Source organism: Staurois parvus, unplaced genomic scaffold (assembly GCF_062004578.1).
Source record: "Staurois parvus isolate SC_StPar_1 unplaced genomic scaffold, SC_StPar_1.0 ptg000486l, whole genome shotgun sequence".
NCBI classification, from domain to species: domain Eukaryota; kingdom Metazoa; phylum Chordata; class Amphibia; order Anura; family Ranidae; genus Staurois; species Staurois parvus.
The window spans coordinates 1,711,798-1,725,377 of NW_028318282.1; the positions used below are offsets into that span (position 1 = coordinate 1,711,798).

The 13,580-nt window shown below is 39.7% G+C and overlaps 1 protein-coding gene across 2 annotated transcripts in view; it reads left to right on the forward strand.

Moving 5' to 3' along the window:
* Positions 1 to 723: 723 nt before the first annotated feature.
* The window catches only part of LOC149452258 (NACHT, LRR and PYD domains-containing protein 3-like), a 58,119-nt gene continuing 45,262 nt past the window's right edge, over positions 724 to 13,580 (forward strand). For both annotated transcript variants that reach the window (XM_089689582.1, XM_089689583.1), the window contains exons 1-5: positions 724 to 886; positions 2,422 to 2,487; positions 4,169 to 5,879; positions 8,221 to 8,385; positions 12,592 to 12,756. In XM_089689582.1, the coding sequence (XP_089545708.1) occupies positions 730 to 886; positions 2,422 to 2,487; positions 4,169 to 5,879; positions 8,221 to 8,385; positions 12,592 to 12,756 (2,264 nt within the window). In that variant the 5' untranslated portion in view covers positions 724 to 729. The remainder of the gene's footprint in view (positions 887 to 2,421; positions 2,488 to 4,168; positions 5,880 to 8,220; positions 8,386 to 12,591; positions 12,757 to 13,580) is intronic.

Genomic DNA, 13,580 nt, shown 5'->3' on the forward strand with positions numbered 1-13,580 from the left:
ACAAAGCAGGGACAGCAGAAGAAGACTGGCAAACATCCCAGTAATCAACCGCAAATCAATTGTGTCCATATGCACACATACATGGCCTCAAAGGAAGCACCTCTTAAAAATCCCAAGGGCATTATTTATGTCAGGAGTCTGTGGCAGAGATGACCAGATATGTGTAGCTACACAAGAAAATTAGGACCAAACAATATATAATGAAGTAAATTTAGTAATAGCAAAGCAAAAGATATGCACACACCAGTAAACATAAAAAACAAGTGACCCACAACCAAAAATGCCTAACTAAATACTATATGTACAGAATATATACAAGATGGGAAGCTTGAGTAACAGGGAAATACCAACAATACAAGGAAAATGGGGGAATCAGGGCTGGCTATATGTAGGCTACAATTTAAAAATTGGTGCAGGGACCTTTTCCCTGCATTTTCATTTGAATGGGCTGCCATTCCCATGCAAAACGTGGCTAGCAGAGCCATAATCATGTAAACCAGGCAATATATTTTAGAGCAACTTGTGCAGGGTGAGGATGGTGTATAGATGCACACAAGGTAAAGAAGAATCCAGGAATAACTGGCTTAGAACAGATTATATTTTTTTGACTAGAACCAGAACCATGGTATTTTTTTTTTACATGATATGTAGAAACATGAATATAACAAATAAAACAAATTCTGCTAAAATGGAACCATGATAAAATATATTTTCCAGAAATACCTGGCAATGGAAAAAGACTCGATTTCCTTCTCTCGGACCTTGTTACACGATATTGAGGATCTGGGAAGGGAAGCTGTGATTGGACTGTGGGAATGTCTCTATACGCTACAGAAAGTTCCTCATCCTAATTTATTGGCGGTTCTGGAGGAGATCAGACGGATAGGTAACATGACTTTGACATCAATAAATATTTTAGCATAATTTTGGTGGAAAAACAATTATTCCAACTTTCATAATTAAGCTTGGTCTTTGAGGTATAAATGTACTACTATGGCTTTCGCCCTTCTTCTCCATTAAGGCAGCCAGAGCATTCATTTGACTACTTAATGAAATATAAAAGGTGCAGCGCTAAAGTAATGAATGAATCAAATGAAATACTTCTAAAATATGTGCATATACATAAATAAATAAATAAAAAGGGGAATAGAAGCAGCAATAGAACGAATAGCAGCAATAATAAAAGGCAGACACAGCGAGGCGATCTGATCAGCGCTAGCAGTCTAAAGTGGGAGAGTTCATGAGTTATTCATATAGCAATAATCAATATACTGATAAGTGTGGTGATGGTATCCGTGACACTGAGTGGTCAGTGTTGGGTGATATAAAATGAATACTGACCGATAGTGAACATATATCAAATGACACAATTGCAATAAACAATAGTTATAAAAAAGTCCAGAAAAAAAATCTGTGAACAGGTGATATCCAGTGCTGGTGAATTCATGAAAAGTATTCCTTTATATGCACTCACCTGAAGCACATGAACAGCTGCTTGGTGTCATCATCCCTATCTGAGATCATCCTGGCCTTCATGGTCCTATGACTGATGGGTGTGCTCCTTGACTTAACTGGGGAAGAAACCAACTGTTCATGTGCATTTTATATGTGCTTCTGTGCTTTCAATGTGTCCCAGCCTTGTGTCCCTCTCTGTTGCTCTTCAGTTTATTACTATTTTCTCTTTATTAAGCCGGGCATACATGGGTCAAATTACAAACAAATTTTCTTTTGGAAATCGTAGCTATGATTTTCATTCAAATTCACACCATTAGTGGGCAGCAGCAACGGCTAATTTGTGTGCGGCCATCAAATTTGAGCAATCAGGAATGTTGGAAATTAAACAAAAAAAAAACTAATTTCTAATCAGTGATGGGAGAATTGTGTGAGAAATATAGCTGAAAAAGGAGTAACCATGAACTGTGATGTGAAAAGAAAAACTTCCAGCCATGAAAATGTAGGAACATGAGATGAAATTGAAGACTTGGTTGAATTTTTAATAAATGGTGGGTGGCACCATTGGATTCTGTGGCCTGCTCTGGTGAGTCACAGGTTTGCAATCTGAATACCATCTGCAGTGCACCAATAGGAGCTCTGGTGAAGACCAGGCAGTATTTTAGAGTCTGTGCCCCCCCCCCTACCTTCTCAAGGTGTTCACTTCCGCTAAGTGAGTGGTCAGCCAAGTCTTTTGTGCCCACTCTACAGCTTTCTCCATCACCCTCCCAGCTGCTATCCTAAACTCTGGTCTGCCAGTCCATACCTGGTAGGAGTAAATTCCCAAGTTGTGACAGACCTTTACTCTGACATGTTGTATGACAGGATTAGTTGTATTTTGCTGTTTAGACATAATTCTAATGTAGAGTTTGATGTATTTGACAGATCAGCTTCAGTCATACATGATACAGATCTTTTATTTCTCTATAGGTGAGGGTCTGGTGGATCAGATTCTACTGGATGAACTTGGACATTCACTGACTCCAGAGCTGAGAGGTAAATAAACATGTTTTAATATCAGATAAAACACATGAATCGGTTTGTATGCGGAGATAATGTTTAAATATTTGCACTTCATTTGTTCCATCCATTTCACTGGGTGCTTCTGGATTCTTATCAGGCAATTTATAAATGATGATATAAAGTCATGATCAAAATTATTGGCACCCCTACATTTCTGTCAAATAATGCACCACTTCACCCAGAAAATTGTTGCAATTACAAATGTTAAAGCATTCACATGTTTATTTCTTTTGTTTGTATTGGTATGACACAAAAAAGTGGAGAAACAAAAAAAAAAAATGTGACACATTCCACACAATCCCAAAAATGGACTGGACAAAATTATTGGCACCCTCAATTTAACATTGAGTTAAATTTTGAGTTACATTTTTTAAATAACTGAAATCAATTGCTTCCTGTAACCATCAGTGAGTTTCTTACACCTCTCTTGGAATTTTGGACTACTCTTCTTTTACCAAACTGTTCCAGGTCTCTCAGATTGGAACGGTTCCTTTTCCCAACTGCTGTTTTGAGATTTATCCACAGGTGCTCTGTGGGACTGAGATCTGGACTCATTGCTGGACAGTTCAGGACTCTCTAGTGCTCTGTCTGAAACCATTTCTGGGTGCTTATTGACATGTACTTTGGATCATTGTCCTGCTGTAAGACCCATAACTTCTGACGAAGACCCGGCTTTCTGACACTGGGCCTTACACTGCACGTCAGAATTCTTTGGTTGTCTTCAGATCTCATAATTCCATGGAAACGGTCAAGATATCCAGTACCTAAAGCAGCAAAGCAACTCCAAAACATCAGTGAACCTCCACCATGTTTGACTGTAGGGACTATATTCTTTTCTTTAAAGGCCTCATTTCTTTTTCTGAAAACAGTAGAATGAGGGGCTTTACCAAAAATCTGTAATTTTGTTTAGCCTGTTCACAGCACATTCTCCCAAAAGGATTTTGGATTTCTCAGGTAAATTTAGTCAATCTGGCTTTTTTATGTTTCTGTGTCAGCATTGGGGTCCTCCTTTGTCTCCTACCATAGGGTCCCTTTTCATTCAGATGGTGATGTATAATGAGAGCTGACACCGTTGTACCCTATGCCTGAAGGTAAGCTTGAATTTGTCTGGAAGTTGATCGAGGTTCTTTAGCCACCAAACAATACTTTGTTGTAATCTTTGATCAAGTTTTTCTCTTTCGTCCGCATCCAGGAAGATTAGCTACAGTGCCATGGGCTGTAAACTTCTTGACAACATGTTGTGTTCAGATGACACAGGAACATTAAGATCTGTTAATTGATACAGAGTATAATAACCAATAATTTTGCCCAGTCCTCTTTTGGGTTTTTGCGTGGAATGTGTTAGATTCAACCCTCTGGTTGAGCAAAAAAACTGTACATGTATACCTATTTTTAGCCTCAGGAACCATGATAATACTACAGTTTGGTAGATGTGGGCACAGTGTCCTTTGTCTTGTTTAAACCAAGCTCTGGCTAATCACCCCTGCGGTGAAGAAATCCTTATCAGGCATTTGGTCCTGTATGGGAATTTGTGATGTATAATTCAGACTTAACTCATTCATGGCTGGACAATGGCACATATTAATATCAATTATCTCCTTTTCAGTTTTTTTTTTAATCTGAGTCATACAAATATTTTACATTATATTTTTAGATATACAAAAAAAGCACAAACAACATCTGATGGAGAAGACTGAGACTCTATTGGAACATAGACCCCCAGGAACTACCCTGGATCCACAAAGATTCCTCATCAATGAGCGTTATGTGAATCTTATTGTAGTATCCACTGATCAGTTCAGGCAGCGTCTTCAGAATGAGCTAATACAGACTGGGGTAAAACATGAGGAATGCTTGAAGAAAACACAAACTGGACTGGAACACATTTCCCCCAACAGGCTGTTGAGATGGAGCCGTCAGTCACAATGTGTACCACATACAGTAATGGTGAGTGGAGTACCAGGAATAGGGAAGACCACACTGATGCAGAAGTTTGTCTATGACTGGGTAAACGGAAAACACTACCAGAGATTTGTATTTGTCTTCTTATTCAGATTCCGGAGCCTTATTAGACTGGGAGAGGTCAATTTAGAGGAGATGATTCTTCAACAATATCCACATCTGGAGAGTCATATTGGAAATATTTTACAAGATCCTGAGAAACTTCTGTTTATATTTGATGGCTTAGATGAGAGTATTCAGCAAATAGATTTCAGATCAAGTAAACTGTTTAATCCAAAACAAAGAACAGAGACTGGTGAGATTGTGGTCAGTTTGGTGAGGCAGAGTCTTCTTAAGGGTTGCTCTGTACTGATAACCAGCCGTCCAACCAGACTGGCATCAGTTGATACTGGTGTTTTCCAGAGAATAGCTGAGATCATGGGATTTCTCCATGAAGACAGATTGACCTTCTACAATAATTTTTTTGGAAATGAAGAATTGTCAAAAAAGGCTTTTCATTATGTGCAGGAGAATGACACACTGTACACTTTCTGTTATATCCCATCATACTGCTGGATCATTTGTACAGTGTTATCGATGTGCTTCAGAGCCCAACCAACAAACACTGATCAGCTGATGGCATCATTGCCCAAAACAGTGACACAACTCTTTGTGACTTTTGTCTCCAACATTCTGGCCAATCATAGCCAGAAAAAAGACCGTGGTCACACTGCCCGGGAACTGCTGACGTCTATTGGGTGGATGGCAGAACATGGAGTCATGAATCACATGATTGTATTTGATGAGCATCACCTGGACTCATTCAGTGTGAGCAATGATAAACATCTCTTTTCATGTTTCCTGATGGAATCTGGTCAGCCTCCTGATGTGGATTACACCTTCTTACATCTCACTCTTCAGGAGTTTTGCGCTGCTTTGGTTCATTTTATTACCTATAATCCTGACAGATTACAAGAAACACTTGATAAGGCTGAATCTTACAAAGATGGCCGTGCTGAAATATTTCTCCGTTTCCTCTGCGGTCTCTCAGACTCTACTACTAGATCCATATTAAAGTCTTATGTGGGAGAATTGTCTACTCAGGCTTCCAGACATGTCATCACCTGGATCCAGGAGAAAATCACAGAACAAAGATCTAATAGATCCACAAGAGACAACAGAGATCTTCTTAATGTATTCTACTATCTCCACGAGACCAGGAATAAGGATCTGGTGTCACAATGTATTGAGTCAAACAAAGTTGACTTTTCTGGCATCCCTCTCAGCCCTCTGGACTGCTCTGTGCTGTCTTTTATTCTTCATTCCTCCAGAGAGACTGAAAAAGTAATTCTTCGTTCATGTAATATACAGAATGAAGGATTGAGGAAGCTCATACCGGCTCTACATAACATCAAGAGTTTGATGTAAATATTGCATATAGATAATTATATTTCTGTGTTAAATTGGAAGTGTATAAAGTTTTTTTAAGGAAACACTTTAGATAATATTTCAGTTTTCAGAAAGAAATGCATTTCTTTGTTACAAAACTAACATTACCGGCACCTAGCATGCTAGCCAGGGTGCTTTAGCAACATATAATCACCGTACAAAGAATATCCAAAATAAAAAAGGCTTTATAGTCAAAATGTAATATACACCAAAAAAAAAAAAAAAAAAATTTCTGCAAAAGCATACAAATTAGCAATAGCAACCCACTCCACTCTCTCTCCACTGTAAGGGCTCATTTACACTAGCAGTTGGAGCGTGGTAGGAACACATGGTTGAATGGTTAGTGCTTCCACCTGGCAGTATTAGGGTCATTGGTTCAAATCCCAGCCATAGCACCACCTCCCTGCAGCTTGCATGTTCTCCCTGTGCCTGTGTGGGTTTCCTCCAGATACTCTGGTTTCCTCCCACACTCCAAAGACATGCTGGTAGGTTAATTGGATCCTGTCTAAATTGGCCCTAGTATGTGTATGTATGAATGTGAGTTAGGAACCTTAGATTGTATGCCCCTTAAGGGGTAGGGACTGAGTTGAATGTACAATATATATTTAAAGTACTGCATAAATTGACGGTATTATATAAGTACCTGAAATAAATAAGAAAATAAAATAAACTTTGCAACTTCAGGGGGAGATAAAAAACAAAGAAGGTCACATTCATTGGACAGTACTACTACAGGACACATCCCATTCAAATAAAGGTTCCACATCCCAACTGCCCCATAACTGTGTGCAATATGCATTATTGTGGAGTAGCATGTACAGTTAAAACAGACAGCAAGGATCCAACATGTTGCTTCCCCATTGCCTGCCAAATGCCTCTGAAAAGCTATCTGACCAAAGCCTAATAAATCCTGGATTCCAGTGATGAAAGGATTACCTACATAGCTACTGTTTAAATATTGTCAATAAATTATTAGAAAAATCAATCCTACTGGAGCTATATTTAAATCATTGTTGTAAAGTAGGACAGTATTCCACTGCATTTGGCGTCATGCGCTCTGTGGCAGAGCCACATTTTCAGGATCAACTTTGTTACTGTGCTACCATTGCACTGCTACCCTATGCAGCACCCCTGTCAATATACCCACAACTCTTTTTATTGCTGCTGTGACCTAGCACCCCTGTTGTTGCCCCTCCATAATCTTACACCTCTGTCACTGCATCCTCCCCATCACCCCTTTCAACACAACCCCCAGTCACCCACCTGTCATCCAGTTCCCTTGCCACTGCACTGACCTTTCAGCTAGCACCTCTGTCACTGCACTTCCCCTTGTTGTCACCTTCCATATGCTCCACTCTCACACTATATAGCTGCTCCCACTATCACCTCCTCACCACCCAAAACCTCTTTCACTTCACCCGCCATCACCTCTGTCACTGCCCACCTTGCCCTTCAACCAGTACTTCTCTTTATTCATATTTAGAGGACATGCTGGGCGTAAGTATAGTAACCTATACTTCAAGTTCTCAGGAACTCAGAACTCTCCTGGGACCATGGGATATTTGGATCAACCACCAGGAGACCCAGGGCAGAAATCTCAAGTTTCCCAGGTGAGTTGACGTGTATACTGACAGACAGTTCCTGCTCCCACCTGCCATCTGGAATATCCACCTCAAAGGACAGCAATGTAAGTATCAAAAGACTGAGAGTGATTTGGAGTTTATAAAGTGATCTAAAATAATTCTAATAAAGAGAAATGAGTTCCATTCATGTTGACCAGTGGTCTCCAAACTGCAGCCGTGTTCTTGCCTTTATCTGGCCCTTGGAGTACTATTCCTCCCACTTACACCAACAATAGGGTAATAATTCCTGCATTGATGTCAACAATGGGGCACACGTCTTCCCACTGACACCAATGATGGGACACTATTCCTTTCACTGACACCAATGATGGGACACTATTCCTCACACTGACTCCAACAATAGGGCACTAATCATCTAACACCAATAGTGAGGCACTATTCCTCCCGCTGACACCAATGATGATGTACTATTCCTTCCACGGATACCAATGGTGGGGAACTGTTTATCTTACTGACACCAATGATGGGGCATTATTCATTTCCCTAATACCAAAAATGGAACATTATCTACTCCCGATGGCCACGGTCCACCCCCACCCTCCCAAAGTCTGAAGCATGATAAATTGGCCCTTTGTTTGGAATGTTTGGAGATCCCTAAAGTAGAGAATAGTTACATTCATTCCTAGGGGAGAAATTCATCTTTTTCTGGTAACATTCTTCTCTTCTTCTACAGATTGATTGACAATAACCGGACAGACAGTTCCTGCCCCCACCTGGCATCTGGAATAAGAAATAACCAGACACTGAGGACATTAAACCTGTCTGGCAACAATCTGGAGGGTCCTCATTTTGGTGATCTGATGGCAGCTCTGACAACAAGCCGGATAGAGGAATTAATGTGAGTATAACAGGACTGACTGAGGTAATAATATTTTTAGACAGTTTGACATTTAAATCCTGACATTAAAAGATGATAATATAATATGGAAAAAAACAACCCTCCTTAAATTGCAAAAACTGATTTTATTGTAATGAGCTATCAGAGCTTTCTGTCATCTGACATGACCATTCACTGTTGAGTGTCAGTGGAACTCCTTTTTGCTACACATCAAGAAATCAGGGATTTCTCTAATACTGCACATTTTCTGTTCAGTGTCAGAAATCTCCCCATAATAGAATGTTAGAATCATCCCATCCAATCATTAGCAATGCTGATTTCTGTCTGCTGATATGATTAATGCTTCATATATCATCATTCAGTGTTAAAGTAATCTTCATATTACTTATCAGGAGGATTTTACAGCATAATATGAGTCATGTCAGTGGTATTTTGTAGTCATCCTATGTATGGAGGTATCACCCTCACCCTGCAGACAGATTTTCAAGCTCATAGGACAACTATCTAAGTGCCAAAAAATTGAGGGGGATATTTACTAAACCAGGTGCACTTGGCTACCAGGCACAGCTGTACTAGATTCTAATCGGCTTATAAACTTCAACTTGTTCAATTAAGCTTTGACAATAAAACCTGGAAGCCGATTGGTTTCTATGCAAAGCTGCACCAGATTTTGCACTCTCCAGTTTTAGTAAATAGCCCCCTCTGAGTGACATGTTACATAGTTATTCAGGCTGAAAAAAGACAAAAGTCCATCCAGTTCAAGCATAAAAAAAAAAAAGTTTTAATCCTATACCCACTGTTGATCTAAAGGAAGGAAAAAAACCCCAGCAGAGCATGATCCAATTTGTTCCTGCAGGGGGAAAAAAATCCTTCCTGATCCCCCAAGAGTCAATCGGATATTCCCTGGATCAACCTTACCTATAAATGTTAGTAACCAGTTATATTCTGTATATCCAAGAAAGAATCCAGGTGTTTTTAAAAAGCAATCCACTGAGCTGGCCAGAACCAACTCTTGAGGGGGTCTATGCCACATTTTCTCAGCTCTCACAGTGAAGAAACCTTTCCATGTTTGGAGATTAAATTTCTTTTCCTCCAGACGTAAAGAGTGCCCCCTTGTCCACTGTGATGACCTCAGGATGAATAGCTCTACACTGGAGTTCACTATATGAACCACCGATGTATTTATACATGGAGATCATATCCCCCCTTATGTATTATACATGGAGATCATATCCCCCCTTATGTATTATACATGGAGATCATATCCCCCTTATGTATTATACATGGAGATCATATCCCCCCTTATGTATTATACATGGAGATCATATCCCCCTTATGTATTATACATAGAGATCATATCCCCCCTTATGTATTATACATGGAGATCATATCCCCCCTTATGTATTATACATGGAGATCATATCCCCCCTTATGTATTATACATGGAGATCATATCCCCCCTTATGTATTATACATGGAGATCATATCCCCCCTTATGTATTATACATGGTGATCATATCCCCCCTTTATTCTCTCGAGAAAAGGAGATTAATTCAGTTCCTCTAATCTTCCCTCATAGCTGAGCTCCTCCATGCATCTTATCAGTTTGGTTTCTCTTCTCTGTACTTTCTCCAGTTTCCCAATGTTCTTTTTGTGAATTGGTGCCCAAAACTGAGCTGCATATTCCAGATGAGGTGTTACTAATGATTTGTACAGAGGGAAAATGATGTCTCTCTCTGGAGTCTATACCTCTTAATACAAGAGAGGATTTTGCTCGCTTTAGAAACCACAGCTTGGCATTGCATGTCATTATTAAGCTTCTGATCTACAAGAACCCCCAGATCCTTCTCCACCATTGATTCCCCTAGTTGTACCCCCCCTAGTATGTACAGTATGATGCATGGATATTCTTAGTCCCCAAGTGCATCAGCTTACATTTATCAACATTAAACCTCATTTGCCACATAGTTGCCCAATTAAACAGTGCATTGAGGTTGGCTTGTAAGTTGAAGACATCCTGTAAGGACGTTATTCCACTGCACAGCTTGGTGTCATCTGCAAAGACTGAAATGAGATTGGTAATCCCAGACCTTATATCGTTTATAAATATATTAAAAAGAAAGGGTCCCAACACTGAACCTTGGGGTACACCACTGACAACCCTAGACCATTCAGAGTATGAATCATTAACCACTGCTCTTTGAATACGATCTTTAAGCCAGTTTTCTACCCATTTGCATACAGATTTTTTTCCAAGCTCGTAGACTTTACCTTGTATATTAGCCGTGTGTGGGGAACTGTGTTTTACATGAAGTTTTACAACGTGATCTTATATAAATTATTCCAATGAAGAGAAATTAATTCCATTCATGTAGAATATTATTCATGGGACTGTGATTGAGGCACAACATTACATAAAAAGATTTATTAAACAATAGGTGAAAATCTTGTACATGTAGCACTACCCCCTTAGAAGTCGTTGAGTTTTGGGTCCTCCTAAAGTTCTGCACAGTCAGGCAACATGCATTTGTCCACACTTTGCATTCAGAGTCAGTAAACAGTCATTGAGCTTGGTTTTCTGAGTTTATTAAGGGGTTAACAACTTGAATGGTGTCTAGGGATATACAGTATGCCCAAGGGAAGTGTAAACTTGTGGGTAACTTTTCTGCCAACTATGTACAAAATGTGGATAGAAACAGTCTCTCCTTGAAGAGCGCAAAAAAAAAAAACCTCTTTGGTGTACACACCAGATGAATCCTCCTCTTTATCCTGCTGCCTGAAGGTATCCCTGGGCAAATTGGCCAAAGAACTGTAGATTTAGAACAGTCCCAGATGAAGATTAGTTGGGTATTGTACCTGACCACCCTCTACCCTTATCTGGCTCCGGGGGTGTAGGAGTACTCACTCTGTCTTTCCCTGTTTGCTTGGTGGTTGACTTGAGGTCTTATGCTGGGCTGGCTCCTCCTCTGCTTCACAGGGCATCCTCCCATGGAGACAATGGGACAGAGGAGATCTTCTCTTCTAGAATCTTTCCTGCAGGTGGGCTCCCCTCCCAGACTCCTCACTTCAGCCCATCTTCCACCCGACACTTCACACTTTCCCCCAGGCTCTGCCACATTTAAGGGTTGCCCTGGTCACCATGCCCAGCCTCCTGCCAGGGGATTTGCCAGGGTCCCTCAAATATGCAGATCTGGGCCTCCTCCCAGAAGCTCTCAGGTTCCTGGAAAGGTGGGAGGGCTCTAGAAGCCCCGATAGAGCCTCCCAGCCTGTCCTTAGTTAACCTCACTCCCCGGACTGACTCAGCCTCTGTCTAAAACCTAACTAACCTGGAGGGTGTTACATCCACAAATAGTAAAAATGTGTATAAAAGGCAAGCTGATTTGTTATCACTACCATGTATTGGCATACAATCAACATCATATTCATGTGATAATACATGTATACTGCAAATTACACTCTTCCAAATTTTTGATGAAACATAATGATGGACACATTCTTTAGCTGAGTTGGGCAAAATGGGCACCCATTTGAGCTAAAGGATGTACCCATTATTTTGTCAAAAATTTGGAAGAGTGTAATTTACAGTATACATGTACTATCCCATGAATATGATGTAGATTGTACGTTGATACACATTAGTGATAACAGATTAGCTTGCCTTTTTACAAATTTTTACTATTTATATACAAGATTTTCTTCTATTTGCCTAATAAATCATTTTACGTAATGTTATGCGTCAGTCCCATGAATAATATTTGTGTTTTTTGTGTATAAAAATAGGAATGGAAGCACAGCACCACTAGGTACTAGATCACAATTTTATTGTAATTTTGTTATTTGTCAATTTTAATATCAGATAAAAATCATCCCATCTACTAGCAATGGTGATTTCAGCCACACACGGTCAGCTGAAATGATTAATGCTGAATATCTAAGGAGATTATAGCACAATATGAGTCGTCATTTGTATTCTGTGGTCATCCTGTGTATGGAGATAGCACCGTCTCTACACATGGATGACAAAATTGGGGTGTCTACTCCATTATAACATTTTTATTATAAAATTCTATTCACTGGAGTTTTAAAAAGTGATCTAATACAAAGGATTCCAATAAAGAGAAAAGAGTTCCATTCATGTAGAGAATAGTTGCATTCATACCTGGATAGAAATGTATTTTCTTCTGGTAACATTCTTTTCTTCTACAGATTGTATAGCAATCACCTGACAGACAGTTCCTGCCCCCACCTGGCATCTGGAATAAGAAATAACCAGACACTGAGGACACTGAACCTGTCTAAGAACAATCTGGAGGGTCCTCATTTCACGGATCTGATGGCAGCTCTGACTACAAGCCGGATAGAGGAATTACAGTGAGTATATCAGGACTGACTGAAAAAAAATATTCTTGGACAGTTTGCCATCTAAAGCATGCAATGAAAAATAAAATACTATGTAAGAAAACAATTTCCCATAAATAGCCAATCGAAAAATATATTCATTCCTGACTCTTATAATACTATTTTCAGCTTTGAAATTGTTTTTTTAAACCTTTCTAAAATAGGATTGTCAATTTAGTCTATGTAGACTATTATAAAGGTGAGACTATAGGCGGTTATACAAGGGGGGATGTGATCTTACTGCAATGAGCAATGAGTTTCCTAACACACATGACCATCTGCTATTGTCAGTGGATCTCTTTGTCACTACAAATCAACCAATCGGTTTGATTTACTGATGTGCAATTACTGTACTTCTGCAATCCATCGTCAGCAATTACTCCATTACTTCCTATGAGTGTAGAGATCTTATCAGCAGAGATAAATAGAATATGAGATGAAAATCATCCAGTCCAATCACTAGCAATGTTGATTCCAGCCTCACACTGTCTGCTGACACATTTCATGCTCCATACAGTCATATGAGTCATGTCAGTGGTATTCTGTGGTCATCCTTTGTAGGGAGACATCATCATCATTATTATTACAGGTACTTATACTGTACATTCACATCAATCCCTAACCCTCAAGGGGTGTACAATCTAAAGTCCCTAACTTACATTCATTCATTTACATACTAGGGCCAATTTAGACAGGAGCCAATGGTTAAGTGTACCAGCATGTCTTTGGAGTGTAGGAGGAAACCGGAGTACCCAGAGGAAACCCGCACAGGGAGAACATGCGAACTCCAGACAGGA